The 16,018-nt window shown below is 31.4% G+C and overlaps 1 protein-coding gene across 1 annotated transcript in view; it reads left to right on the top strand.

Annotated features, from left to right (window-relative positions):
• LOC108693594 (galectin-8-like) overlaps nucleotides 1–16,018 on the top strand; it is a 221,579-nt gene that overhangs the window by 88,639 nt on the left and 116,922 nt on the right. The window contains exon 3 of the mRNA XM_018202630.1: nucleotides 14,263–14,473. Within this exon, the coding sequence (XP_018058119.1) occupies nucleotides 14,263–14,473 (211 nt within the window). The remainder of the gene's footprint in view (nucleotides 1–14,262; nucleotides 14,474–16,018) is intronic.

Here is a 16,018-nt window from a genome sequence, read left to right as displayed (position 1 = left end):
AAAAGCAGTTCAAGCACTTCAAAGTACAGATCAGGTAATTACATCGACTCTTCCAGCGGAACATGTCGATACAACTTTACAACTATTCAGCAAAATTGAAGAAATCCATAAGTAAACGCGACGAAATCTATAAGTAAATGAATGATCGCAGTTAAAATCGACGGTCGTAAATTGCCAATGGAACTTGATACGCACCATATAATTGACGAAAAAATACGCTCCATTAAATTCAATTTCACGTTACTCAATACGGATCAAAAGTTACAGGTCATTACATTGGGTGTATCAGATATTTACAAATTAAAGTCATGCGTTACAACAACGCGTGAATTCAATCTGTACGTTGTTAAAGAACCTTTCGAAGAACTCTCCTAGGATGAGAATGGATAGCAAAACTTATTATTAATTTTATTGAATTATTTTCTGCTTTGAATAAAATCCACTCGTTAACTGCTGCGCCACCTCAGTTGTCTGCAAAACAGAAAAAACAACTAAATCAACTTTTGACTCGATCTACGAGGACATATTTAGCGACAAATCAGATAAATTAATCCCCCGTTATCGTACACTTTAAACTCGGGGCCATTACGATTTATTCTCACGCAGTGCCTTAGCTCTTCGTGACAAATATGCTGAGGAGATCGAAGCCAAACTCGCATCTTGTTTTCACGAGAAAATCGAATTCTCAGAATGAGCTTCTACAACGCATATTGTGAGAAGAACAGAAAAATCCACGTTACGGGCAACTATAAATCAACCTCAATCAACACATTGTCATAGAATATCCTATCGCGAAACCTGAGCACTTATATAATCAAATGAAGAGCTAACTTTTTCTGTCATCTAAATATTATGGATGCTTATATACACTTATCAGTAAATGAGAAATTCGCACGTGCATTAACATTAAACACGCCGACACATGATCTAATTCACCCTAAGTGTGCGATTTACGGTGCGGCTAATATACTGGCAATATGACAACATCGTATAGAAACTGTTTTACAGGTCTCCCTAATATATTAAATTTCAACGATGACATATTATTGTTTGCAGACGGATTTGATAACTTAATGCTAATTTTAGATAAAACACTGGAATGATTATAATCGCATGGCCTTTGTCTCAATCTTGATAAATGCATTTTCGTTTCTCCAGTAGTCAAATTTTTAGGCCATAAGACTGACCGCAGTATACAAAAGTCTGATAAATACATTGAAGCAATTCGAGATGTACTAAAAGTATCTATCAAAGAAGAATTTCAATCGTTTTTGGGCAAGGCAACATATTATAATCCCGGACTTAGCGACGAGAAGCCGACCATTGACATGTTTCTTACTGAACTTTTCATAGTCAGCAGATGCCGAGAAAGTTTATGAGGACATGAAGAACATTAATTTCTTCTCAAATTTTGATGTCCCAATTCTTCCACTGATGTTAGCGAAGGATGCAAATAAGGTCGGACTAGGTTTAAGTCCGAGTTTAAGCTGTTGTATCAACTTAAAAACGGGTAAGAATGCCAAGAGGTAAGAGCTTCGATAACCTTGAAATAATAGTATCCTCAAATAAAGAGGCGCTAGCAGTGATATGGGCTATATGCAAAATTTTTCTATTACCTATACGCGCATCAATTTATTTTAATTGTTGACAAGCCTCTCAAATTTTGCACCTAGAAAAATTATTATCGACATTGTGCATTAGTTGCATGACGAACTATGCTGACTATCTCTCTCATTTTAATTTTAATGTAGAATTTAAGCCGACAAAATCGAACGCAAACGCTGATTATTGCTCTCGCCATTACCACTACAACAAATTCATGAAATCGTGACCAAACAAGATGTAACAATTCATGATGAATTTAACGAATTTACGTTATGACAGATTAGACAATTACCAGATCGCGCAGATCAGATTGGCCGAGAAACGCGGAAGGAACGCCGCAGTTGAGCAAAATTATCGAACTATTGGAATCAGGCAAAAATTTAGCTCGTGCTGATTACAAAGCTCCAGAGACTAAATATATATTAGCAACTAACTGCTTATTATTTGAACAGTTGTCGAGTTGTCATCCCAACTTCTCTACGGAAAGCAATCATAAACGATCTACATACATCTTAGATAGGCATAATGAAGGGTATCACGTTCTTTTGTTTATTGGCTGAGATATCGAACAAGCAGCCAAATTTTGCGCTGAATGCACCAAGCATACTTACTTATCCCCTAAAAGTAAAAGTCATCATTAGGAATATCCAAAAGGTCATAGGAACGGATGCATGTAGACTACACAGGACTAGTCACAAGCATCATGCTACTTATCATCATGTTTACAGTAAATGACTGGAGGTGAAAGTGACCCATTCGACAACAGCAATCGCAACAATTGCAATTCTTGATAATATTTTTACATCATATGGAATTCTCACCACGGTTGTCTCTGATAATGCATATATACGCAATTCACGTTTGATGAATTCAAAATGTTTCTACAAGCAAGTGAGATCAAGTACAAATGCACAGCGCCATCTTGCAATGAATGAACAAGCCGAGCATGCAAACTGTTAAGGATATGTTTCGCGCAATTTTTACAACATCAAGATCTTTACAATCCAACTTTAACCAATTTCTCCAGCAATACGGGAAGTCATACGATCAGTCACCTACACTATTATTTCTAGGTCGTAGCATGCGTAACAATATTTTTCCTATCAAGTAACTCTCATAAATGGATAAATGGGTCAACGATAGAATTATTACTACGTTTAGGTGATTTGCACTACGAGATTGATTATAGAGGCAGACGTTACAAGAGGCACGTAGATCATATTCGCGCTTATAGTGAGGAAAAAGTCGAGAAGCAGCACAGACACTGAGCCACAAAGAGAGAATAAGCTTCGCCGAGTTTTTATGATAAACAGGATGCTATCATCCCACAAGCTAATTTGCAGGTACCACTGGCCAAGGTCACCTACACTATAAATATCTACGCTAAGAGAACAATATTGGACTTCACCGACTACACTGTTTTTACCAAGATCTCCACTAAGGTCTCCATTAAGGTTTCCATCAAGGTCTTCACCAAGGTCTCCATCAACATCTCCACCAAAGTGTCCATCAAGATCTCCGCCGAGGTCTCATATTAAATGCAATCACCGCAAATCCTACAATCTACAAGATCTCATTGCCCTCCTTAATGCTATGCACTAAGCTAACCTTATTTTGGAAATATTCAGTTATCATTTTATTATTCTGCTCAATCCCTAAGAGGAGAAGAATATTATATATGCAATATTATCATCAGCAGATACTGATTTAATGCAATATTGGAAAGAAAAAAGATACGTCGTATTATTGATAACAAAATTAGTAAAATTGTCCATGCTGTTCATTACATAAGTAAGCATAAAAAGAACTTTTTCAGTAATGCTTAATGATAAGAGGTATAATTTATCTCTCGAAAATTTACAAAAACTTATATTTGTTAAACTAAATGATAATTATTAATGTATATATTTGTTATATTAATTATTAATTCATACATTTAGTATTAAAATGTATTAAAGCTTATAATATATTGAAACGTAATATCTTTTATTTTATTCATTTTTGATAAATAATATCTTTTATTCTTTAAGTAACATTTGTTATAATAAAATTAAATAATATAAAATTGACAACAGCCAATAGCAGTCAGAAAACATGTTCGTATTCGATATTGCTTGCTGGTAATCAACACAAAGTCTATTAGTTTAGAGATTTTAGATAACTGAAATAAAATTCTCAATGAATAGTCATCGATTATTCATAACCAAACAATTTCCAATATCAGTAATGATTATTTGCAACCGAAAATAATTTTAATTATTTATAATGATTATTCATAAAATACATAAAAGTTAATATTTTAAGGAAATTACATTTTTTTAACAATTTCTTTAATATTCAATGATGATTGTTTTCCCTGTGAATGAATATCAGCTTCTAATCAATGATTTTTTTTTAGATCAAATTTTCATGATAACCGTTATTTTCGGTCTTTAATATATATATTCAATAAATGTATTAATTCGATAAAATATATTTATTTTAACATCTTTTTATTACATTCAAGTTAAGAACAAAATACCTTGATCCTCTGCTCAGTCAATAAAAATTTTTTATTAATAATAAGGCTCTGTAAGTATAAATATATAGGTAAAAGAAGGGCAAAGAGCCAGTAATGTAACAAAGAACTTTAATTTAACTCATGAAAATAATATAATACAATAATTACAAAGAACAAAACATACGTTTCGACTCCGATCGAATCATTTTCATTACGGTAAACATATTCCAACATCTTTATTAACCAATAACCTATATAATATTATTGTACAAAACTCATTATAATTCTATAAAATACATTTTTATGTATTCTTCATTTTGTGTAGTGCTGCGAGTCAATTAAATAAAAGTAGTAAGAAAGTAATAATCTAGAAAAGTGACCGTGAACAAAAGAAAATTAATACTTAGTACATAAAATTAATAATATATATAATATAATGATGTCCATATAATGATGATAATATAATCCTGTGTGATATATCCATATAATGATATTAATAATATATATATTATGATGATCTTATCAATATATCAGCAAATGTGTTGAAAGTCCATAATAAAAAACAGAGAAAAAACGCAGGAAGATAGAAATCCAAATCGTAGTAAAATACATTGATTTCTTAATTAAAATTGAAGCAAATTTGCAAGAATAATGAACATCTGACTTCAAGGACATCGGATAATGTCGATGTTAATTTTTTTCCTCATATAAAGAGAATTGATGAGAAGATTGAATAGTTGAGAAAAAAGAAAACTTAAAAAGAAAAAGATTAAATATTAAATCAATCTCTTATGTTTACGCTTCTAATAACGCAAGATTACGTCAAATGAAGTTCTTAATGAAGAACTTTTGCAATTAATAGAAAAAAAATACATATTTTGGGAGAAATGTTTGGAGAAGCGGCTCCTCTAGATTCTTTGAACAAAAGTGGTTTTCTAATTTGAGCAATGTTGACATTCCTATAAAAGTCCAGTATCTGCTATAATTGGAGGAAGACCTTCCTATCAACAAACACAATATTGATATGACATTAATTAAGTTCATTAAAAATATTGAAAATAATATTATTGGTCGCCCGAACATCATAATTAATTTTGTTAGAAATAATATGATTTCGATACTTGAGAAGTTTCAAAATGAGTTTTCCAGAAACTCATGATTCTAATAATAAATTATTATTCAATTGGATTAAGTTAAGAAAAAAATTTATTAATGATCACCCTGAAATCACTAAAGCAGATAAGGTAAGATCACCATTGCTTAAAATAAATCAGATTACATATTCAAGATGAAATTAATGCTTTCAGATAATAATATATAGGAGATAATAATTAATGATCTTACAAAAAAACTTACCAGCGGTTTACGTGACATGTTTAGTAGGTGGAAAGGAAAAGATTTTATAGATAATTTGGTATATCAGAGATTACTTAGGACTGACGGGATTATTCCTAGAGCATATACGGTTTAATGAAAATTCATGAACAAAACTATTTTAGAATCATTGTTTTTTTCTATAAATAGTCCACTATGTAATTTAACATTGTTTTTATATAATATCATTAATAACTCCAAACCAGAAACTCTTAGTTTTGTTTAAAAAATGGTTTTGATTTCAATAATAAATTAAAAAATGTCAAACTCGAATCAGGTTATATGTTGGTTTCCTTGGATGTGTATCCTTATTTTATTAATATACCTATAGATTTGACATCTGATAGTGTTATTAAGAGGATACTATATCTAGGAAAATAAAAATTCCTTTAAACGAATTTTTGATTGCCTTTCAGATAATTTTAAATTTCACGGTTTTTATTTTTAATAAAAAAAAAGTACAAACAGATATTCTTAAGGCTTCCACGCGTGCTTTCTATATAAAGATTATGCATTTCGCGGGTTTCCTCCGTGTCCAGATCCATTCTTGGAATGCCAACGAACCTTGCATTCCACTTCATCAGAGCGAGGAGCAGTCTGATATTGAGCTGTTCCTCCGGGCCATTCCTTTTATATTATGCTACTTCTTGGAATGATGCGGGGAAAGAAGAAAATTATGGGTGGAGGGAGGGGGGAAGAAGTGGGAAAAATTGGTCAGTCTTCAATAACCGGGAAAATGATTTTCCATGTTTTATTTATGATGTAGGCATTATCTCTTTTTTTCTCTTTATATTATTAAGATGTTTTTGAATCTTTATAGTTTCTCTATATTTCTTGGAAAGTATGATGTAATGTTGTCGTTTTATCAAACAGAATTTGATGTCCTATTTCGATGTTGTATTCTGATAATGCTAACTGCGTTACGTGTTTAGTCTGATCACATTGGTGTTCTTTTACCCATAGGTTGACCATTCTCTCGGTTTCTTCAATACTATACTTGTCCGCAGACAAAACAAGATACTTTGTATACTCATGCAGAGCTGAGTGGAGGTTTTTGATTTAGGATTTCTTAAGATTTGTCCTATCTTTTTGAGTGGTTCAAAAATAGTTCGGATGTTGTGTTTGTTTAATATCTTGCCAATCCGATTTATTGTTCCTTTGACATATGGGAGAATGGACAGGATCCTTTCATCTGATTGTGTGTCAGAGACCGTTGTCTTGTTTGCATGTTTATCGATTGTTTAGATTATATCTTTTTTGTCGCGTCCGTTTTTCTGTAAAACTAGTTTTAAGTGGAATTCTGTCTGTCTGATAAAGAGCTTCTTTATCAGAGATGTTGAAAGTTCTATATATAAATGAGTTGATTGCAGATTGTTTTTGTGCTGGATGATGGTGCGGCATGTAGATATCTATCTGTGTGTTGATTTTCTGTACATTTGATTGATGGCCTAAGATACTGTCAGTTTTTCACTTTCTTAGAAAACATCTAGGGAAGTTTTCTGTTTTCGTCTATGTCTATAGTAAAGTGGATATTTAGATGTTGATTGAGGAAAATAAGAAATTTATGGAATTCGGCTCTGCGTGTCCCTATATCACGAATGTGTCATCTACATAACAGAACCAAACTTTTGATTTTTTTAGTATTTTTCTGAGGACCTCCTTCTCAAAATGCTCCATGAAAATGTTGGCGATTACAGAAGAAGTAGGAGAGCCCATTGCCGCTTCTGAAAGTTGTTCATAAAATTAGTTGTTATAGGAGAAATAAGTAGTTATTAACTCCCCTTCCTAGATGTTCTTATCTCTAAGAAAGCTGATGGTATCTTAAGCCATCAAGTGTATAGAAAACAGATAGATACCTACATGTCGAGTCGCACCACCACCCAGCACAAAAACAGTCTGCAATCAACTCACTTATACATAGAGCTTTCACCATCTCTGACAAAAAACATCTACAATCAGAACTCAACCACTTAAACTAGCTTTACGGAAAAACGGACATGACAAAAAAAACATCAAAACAATCAACAAACATGCAAACAAGACAACGGTCTCTGACACACAATCAATTGAAAGGATTTTATTTATTCTTTCATATATCAAAGAAATAACAGATCAGATTAGCAGGATATTAAACAAACACAATACCCGAATTATTTTTGAACTACCCAAAAAGATAGGATAAATTTTAAGAAATCCTAAAGATCAAAGATCTTCACTCAGTTTCGCATAAGTATACAAAATATCTTATTCCTGCGGACATACACTGGAGAAACCGTCATTGGAGAATGATCAACTTACGGGTAAAAAAACACCATGTGATGTCAGGCTAAACACGTCACGCAGTCAGCATTATCAGAACACAACATCGAAACAGGACATCAAATATTGTTTGACAAAACGACCATAATAACCAACATTACATCATATTTTCCAAGAAAGCCATAAAGATACAAAAACACCCTAACAATAATATATAAATAGAGATAATGGCTACAACATAAATAAAATATGGAAAACCTTTTCCCGGTTATTGAAGATCGACCAATTTCCCGCATCTCTCCCCTCTTCCATCCACAATTCTCTTCTTTCCTCCCCACTCCAACAAATAGAAACTGCCCGGAGAAACAGCTCAGTATCAGGCTGCTCCTCGCTCTGATAAATTGCAAAGTTCGCGAAACGTTGGCATTCCAAGAATGGATCTGATCATGGAGAGAAACCCGCATAATCTTTACATAGAAAGCCTTAAGAATATTTTACGATGTAACGCAAATTTTATGCATAAAGTGGAATTTTGTTACACTGTCTCAAATCTCAGAACGGTGTAGATTCAGTATGACATTTAAAAATTTGAAAATGGAAGTTAATTGCGAATAGGATTTTAACGCAATAATGAAGTAGTGTACATCATAGTTTGCACCGCAGTGCAATGTTTGCACGGAACTAGTACGGTGAAAGGCTACACTCATCCTAAGGGAAAATGCTACAAGGCTGTTACGAATTAGTTCAGTTTTGTCTTTTTGGATTTTAATGAATTTATTGAGTTTATTGATAATACAAAAACCAATCGTTGTCTATCTATTAAAGATTGATGTTGCTAGTTCAAAGATACCGTTAATATATAAAACTATTGTGAAATATTTTTTTTTGCAATATTATAAGCACTCATTATTATATTCAATTAAATTATAATCGTTCGAGGAACTGGATATATTTACAAATAAATTTTTAAGTTTTCTGTTTATAACGTTAAACATAAAATTGAGAGAATAATCATTGTCCATCAATATCTTAATGCAAATTTCAATGTTTTTGTTATAAAATATAGAATGAAACAATAATATAGACGGTCTGAGATGGTCTTAAAGATGGTATGTGGTTCCTATTTTTTGTCATTTAGGATGATTAAAGAAAACGATAATTACCATCGAGAAAGTATCTTTATGAAATTAGTCTATGATAATTTTATTGTCTTTAATTATCTAAAAAATAAAAAAACAAACAAAAAATAAAAGAACCTGTCCAAGAAGTTGAGACGATGATTCACTTCTATCTCCATGATAAATTTTAGACGATACTTATTAAATTTTCCAAGAATGTCAAGTTCATCCCCGGTAGAGATGACCTTTTAATTAGAAACAGGTCATAAGGATTTCGTCAAATTTCTCCAAAGCGAGAAAGGAAATAAGCTACATCACTTCTCCACTGATAGCGGTGTGTATATATCATGTATACATACCAGTCTTTGATTAAAGAATCTGTAGTTCCTGGGAGAAACAATCAAGACAACATCTACGTATCTATATAATAGATGGATAAATCAAATTCGCTCAAGGCACCTACTTTCAAATCTGTATAATTTTGTCTGCTATGATTGACAAAGGGGAGGCCGTGGGAGTGCCATAAGTCTATTTATATATCCCATTGTTAAACATAAAGTAAATGAATTACGTAGAAAATGCCTTTAAATAAATCAACACAAGAAGTACGTGTAAATGATTGTTATTCAATACAATGATAAAATTGAAGTACACAAGAAAAATTCGTAATAGTATAAAAAATACGCGTACGTTTCGAATCTTAATTTGGGTCCTCTTTAGTACAAAATAATAAAAAAAAACATAGATGTTGCAAATCTCTGTTCTTACAATTATAATTTTTGTGATATATATCCTTATTTAAGTGAAATCATAAGTTGTGGTATTGTCGTGAAAGTCAACTCTCATATGGAACGTGTCACTGATGCATTAAATTATAAAATTTACTGGATATTATTACAATAATTTTGTTATTTATTTTATTTTGTTATATATTTGCTAGTTATTGTGCGAATGAAAATTTATGAAGAGTCAAATGACAAGTACAAAGAAATAGAGTTGAAGAGAAGAAAGAGACAATTAGCAATTTCAACGTGAATACTGCTCAATTTAATACTCTGAATATGAAATGCAATTTTTCAATCTAATTGAATAAAAAAAAATTTTATTTAAAAATGGACCATAAATACTACTTAAATTATTCAAAATTATAAATAGGAAATTTTTCATTTTAATCCAACTAAGTTCAAAAAAGTTGTAACGTAAAAATAAATGAGCTATGTTCTTTTATTTCTCTTTGATTAGAAATAAAATTAATGATTAATGTGAACACTCGCAAACCAAGTCAAACAATCCGAATATTAGAATATTAATCACGGCGCGCCACATCGGCCAAGCGAGATTAAATTATCCGACACTTACCCAATGTTGTCTCACAGTAATGTAAATTGTTTATTCTTTATTATATCTGTTAACTAATGATATTTTTATTATAGCTATATAATTTCGTTACCAGTTTAGCTGCTTGTAATTGAAGTAGAGAATGAATAACACATTTACCAATTGAAAAAGTAGTATAGCGTAACATAGAGTAGTATAGAGTAACATAGAAGATTCATAATCCAAACATCCCAGGTTCCCATTAAGATCCCATTAAGATGCGTTTTTTAATACTAATTTGAAGTAGTTAATTTCAAATATAAGTATTATAAATGCTTAGAAAAAAATTTGTAACTCTTAAGTATGAAAGTTTTTTTTTTTTTCGAATATTAAACTAGCTCGGATTCAATCTGTTTCAATCCATTCAATCCATTTTCATGGATTTAAAATACGCATTAAAAAATTTTAATCCATTTTCGTTTGCTGGAAAGTGCTGTATCATTGTTTAATCCATTATTCTGTTGTTTTATATATATTGTACTATTGATAAATTTTTTGCGTACGTTTATTATTGTAGCAATATTTTTAATATTACTATAGTATAATATTACTATAGTACATAGAAATACTATCGCAATATTGCAAAATATTAGCATAATATTTAGAAATATATAGGAATATATAGAAATATTGCCTAATATTAGAGTAATATTACAAAAATGTCTCAAAAATATTACTGCAATAAATTTGCCGCGGATATTTAATATTGATATTTATACAATATTACTGACATATTACCATATAATATTACAGCAAATTGTAACAATACTGCAAGATTACTCCAATATTACAATAAGATTGGAAACAAGACCGTTTATGTTAAATACATTGAACACAAAGCGGTCCGGATATTAAGATGTTGAACTATTATATATTTATATAAATGAATATTTATATAAATTAATTAATTTCAGAAATGATAATTGTGTGCCGTTATCGAACTTTCAACGCAATCAATCTGAAATATTAATAATCCTTCTCAAATTTTCCAAATTTAATCTTAAAAAATTGTAATAAACTTATTGCGAAAAAATTGTCTCTGCCGGGAGTCGAACCCGGATCTCTTCACAAATCTCGGTAGTCTAAAGACTTAGAACACACGGAATGCAAGAGATCCGAGTTCGATTTTCGGCTGAGGCAATATTTTTCGCAATAAGTTTATTATAGTTTTTTAAGAACAAATTTGAGAAATTTGAGGAGAATTATTAATATTTCATATTGATTACGTTGAAAGTCTGACAATCATATCGGCACGCAATTATCATTTCTGAAATTAATTATCATTTATATGAATATACAGGATGCGTCACAAAATCTAGACAAATCGAACAATTTTTTTAAACAAAATGTTTTTAATGAAAAATTAAATATTACAAAAAATCCTTTTACATGGCACTTGAGGGATCACTGTAGAGCATAATTATTCGAGATCCCCCATTAGTTTGAATGACAGTCTGTATTCTCGGTCTAAAACGTTCGCACGCACGCTGTAGCACTGTCCATGCTGACGAATGCTGCCTCAGCGGTCTTTAATGACGTCACATTGGGATGCCGAAACTTATTTGTAACGCTTTCAATTACGCTGCATACGTAATAATTCAAGGGATTTAAATCTGAACTGTTGGAAGACCAGAATGGAAGCCGAGGCGAGCAACTCGGCAATCTCAGAGAGTATCTGTCGTATCTTTAATATGTACGATTTGTAGGTCCTCCTCGGCAATTCGAAGTTATTGGCTCGCTTACACCAACAATCGATACTAATTTTCGCAACGATTGCCCTGGGTCATCCGAAATCAGCGCTTTCAATGACTGCAAGGGTTTTCGTGGTACGTTTTTTTGAGTGACTCTTCCTCGCTGACATACTGGAACTTTCGTTGAACTGATCTAAAACCGTATATTTTGCCACAACATAAACGATTATTCTTGGATATATTCAAAGAACCGAATTATTTCCGTTGCTGAACGTCCAGCGCGAAGACCTTCAATGATCGCGGCTCTTCGATTATACTCCGCACTTGGTTTCAACATTGCGGCCATTTTGAGAATATGACTGTTTACTAGAAGCATCAGGCTTTCTGGAATGTCAACAACAATCTCTGGTGGAGACACAATATAGCGGAAAATTTAAATTGAAATTTGTCCGGATTTTGGTGACGCATCCTATATATAATAGTTCAACATCTTAACATTTAGACCATAGGCGGCGCTTCATATTTAAAATAATGTATTCAATATTACATGCTGTGTGGGTACTGAAGAGGATCCAAATCTACAGTCAAAACATATGCCCATTTCTTATATTATTGCGAATTTTTCTATTGTGCACTATTTTTATTTTATCATTGTAATGAATAATAATCATTTACATACGTACTTCTTATTAGCTCATTTACAGGTAACTTCTATGTAATTGACTTTTTTATTCGTAATTGTTCATAAATTATAAAGTGAATGAATGACGATTTTAATGGCACCAATGAATTCTTTTTTCAACAGTTTTGTAAAATTTTTTATGTATTCTCTTTTCAATATCAATAATCGATAAATTTAAAGGAACATTTCTGAAAAGAAATGTAACATCAAAGAAACGAGCACGTCAGACTCACCTACATTAATTCCAAAAAGTTTATTTTAATGTTCAAAGTTATTATTGACATGTATTGTGTATAATTTCGTTTCCGTTCGATCTCCATTTATTATATTTATTAAATTGCAAACAAATAGAGATCGATGATGATTAAATCATTTTTTCATTTCTTAGCTTAATTAACAAATACGAGCGTATAATTTCATTTCCATTTGATCTTCTTTTATTAAATATTTATATTACGTTGAAGATGCAAAAAATAGCTGCGTTCGACAATGTTTTAAAAAAAGAAATCACTAACGCTTCTTGCGTTCAACGCTAGTGCATTCTCGCGCCAAATGTTTAACAAATGATAAATAGGAACAATATGATCATGATAACGACGACATATCTTTAAAAATTTCATAGAATTTTGTGTCGCAATATCTTCGCTCGGACATGTAGAAAAAAAAACAAAAAAACAATTCGAATGGAAGCTATCGATTGAGCGTGCATAGAACTTAATCAATTCAGCTGTTATTGAAATTCAATAATCTCGGTCTCCTGGAACTCGCAGTTTTACATAAAGAAACACGGTAATATCACTGTGCTTGTTTTGCTGAGACACTATCGTGTCTCCTGATCATTATTACATTGTTATATTCTCATTCGTTTCGATAACATCGCGCCATTTATAATTTAATAATTCAAGTTCTTTTACAAACGTTATTGTAAATTTTCCTAGCACATCACACGGCAGCTATAGAAATTATATAATAGCTAAATTAAAGCTATATTGAAATTATATGTGAAATGAGATACATTCTTATAATTTTAATTTGAATTGCTCAAAGTTATGTAACAGAACATTACTGAAGTAAAAATTTCACTAAACATAAAGAGCACATAAGAGCTATCGCAATGAGAAATGACATCAATTTGATTTAGGATCGACGGAATTAAAATTACCAATTTGATGATGAATCAACATTGATTCGACATCGAATTAATGATAGTTTCTTAATGGAACAAAATTTGAATGTTATTTACCTTTAGATTTTTGTTAAATTATGTTTTAAATTATATTTAAAAAATTATTTCTAAAATAATTGTAAATCAATCAAGTGACGAGCTTACACATGTTGTTCTGTGGAGAGCAAATGAATTGATTGCGATTTTTAATATATAAGAAGATTTTTTTCACCGCTGAGGATGATGCCAAAATAGGACCGAAACGTTCGGAAGGACTGTATTATAATTAACCACGTTATATTGATGTTTAATTATTAATATTATTGAAATTTGTACGTACTATTATAATTACAGCGTTGATTACTCTTAAGTCTGTGAATTTTTTCTTATTAATTTTATTGTTTTGTTTGTGTATAATAATTATTCATCATTCTTCATCGTAGATTTTCACAATTGTAAAGTGGACTCATTTTAATATAATTATATGACAGGTTTTCCGTGAATTTAATATGTAAGACAGTTGGAAATATTGCTCTGCATTTTAATCCACGACTGGACAGAGGATATATTGTCAGAAATACAAGAGTGCGTGGATTTTGGGAGAATGAAGAGACTTGTTCATCTGCGGGTTCAAACGGATGTATTTTTCGTCGAAACACCTATGTACATCTTATGATCTTCTGTACAAACGATGCATTTCAGGTAAGAAATAATAATTCTTAAAAAAGCTAAAAAAAGACCCTAAGAATACCATCTTGATTAAAAAATTCCCGGAATTACCACCAGGTGATGCTCTGAGTCAGCTGATTTGAGTTCTGTTTTTTTGGTTAGGGTGCCACATCTATCATTGACATTCCCAAATTTTATCACCATAGCTTGACATTTGTAAAAGTTACGCCGTCTTAAGCACATCTACCTCTGCACGTATTTTCGATTTTTTACAGTTTTAAAATGGAATTGAATTTGCAACGAATTTGTATTAAATTTTGCGTTAAAAATGGATTCAAAACAAAAATGGGTGTGAAAACCTTGGAAATGTTGGGAAACTGTTTCGGCAGTGATACTCTAAAGAAAACAGCCGTTTATGGCATGAAAAAATCATTACGGGGAACGCATTTTAACAGCCGAAAGGAGGTAATAGAAAAATCGAAGACGGCTCTGATAGCTGTACCGACAATAGAGTTCCAGAAATGTTTCGAGAGCTGGATCAAGCGCTGGCATAAGTGCGTTGCAGTCGATGGGGAGTACTTTGAAGGGGACAATATCACTTTTGATGAATAAAATTTGTATTTTGAATTTTCTGAATGAATTCCGGGAATTTTTTGATCAAGGTAGTATGCTTCTCGAATAAAACTTAAATTTATCAATTCAATTAACAATAGTTTTAATTATTTTTCAAGGATATTTTTATTGAAGGATTTTTTATTCCAACGCAACCCAAGTAATAGCATCTTTAATTCTCTGTCAAAAATTATTCTCGAAAAAAAAAGTGTACCAAATGAAGAATTAAAATCCAAATGCTAGTTTCTCAACTAATCAAGTTAAATTGTATCAAATTAAAAAGTAAAATCCAAATAGTATCTTTACTTATCTCTAATGATAAAAGATTTGATATCAATTGTCAACAATTAGCACCAATTAAATCCTATAGCAAATTAAATAAAGTATATAATCCATAATTGCTTTATATTGTCCATTCAAGTGTGCCCGCAAAAAGTTAAAGAAGTAAATATATAGCGCTGCTAAATCGAACAATAAAAACAAAATCAATTCAAAATTACAAAATTATAATAAAAAAAAGATAATTACAATTTTAATACACTAAGATAAATGTCCCAATTAATAACAATCGTGATTTTTCTCAATAAATCAATTAATATAAATCAATGTGTGTGTGTGTGTGTGTTAATTCTAAAAAATATATTAATATTCAAAATCGTATATGTTATTTATTAGGTGTACAACTTTGCTTCCGCCGTTTTTTTTCCGAAATTCGAGGCTTTATTCTAAAAAACTGGTTATACATTTATGATTCAAAGTATTGTCCACCGCTGGCCACTACTTTCTCCCATCTTTCGGATAGCGTACGAATCCCGCGTTGAAAAACCTGGTCATCTTTTGAGGCTAGCCACGAATCGATCCAATTTTTTACTTCTTCATAAGACCGGAAGTGCTGGTCAGCCAGGCCGTGTGCCATTGATCGAAACAAGTGATAGTCAGAGGGAGTCAACGTTTGGAGAATACGGC

Source organism: Atta colombica, unplaced genomic scaffold (genome assembly GCF_001594045.1).
Source record: "Atta colombica isolate Treedump-2 unplaced genomic scaffold, Acol1.0 scaffold94, whole genome shotgun sequence".
Classification (NCBI taxonomy): Eukaryota; Metazoa; Arthropoda; class Insecta; order Hymenoptera; family Formicidae; genus Atta; species Atta colombica.
This window is presented reverse-complemented; position numbering and strand designations above follow the sequence as displayed.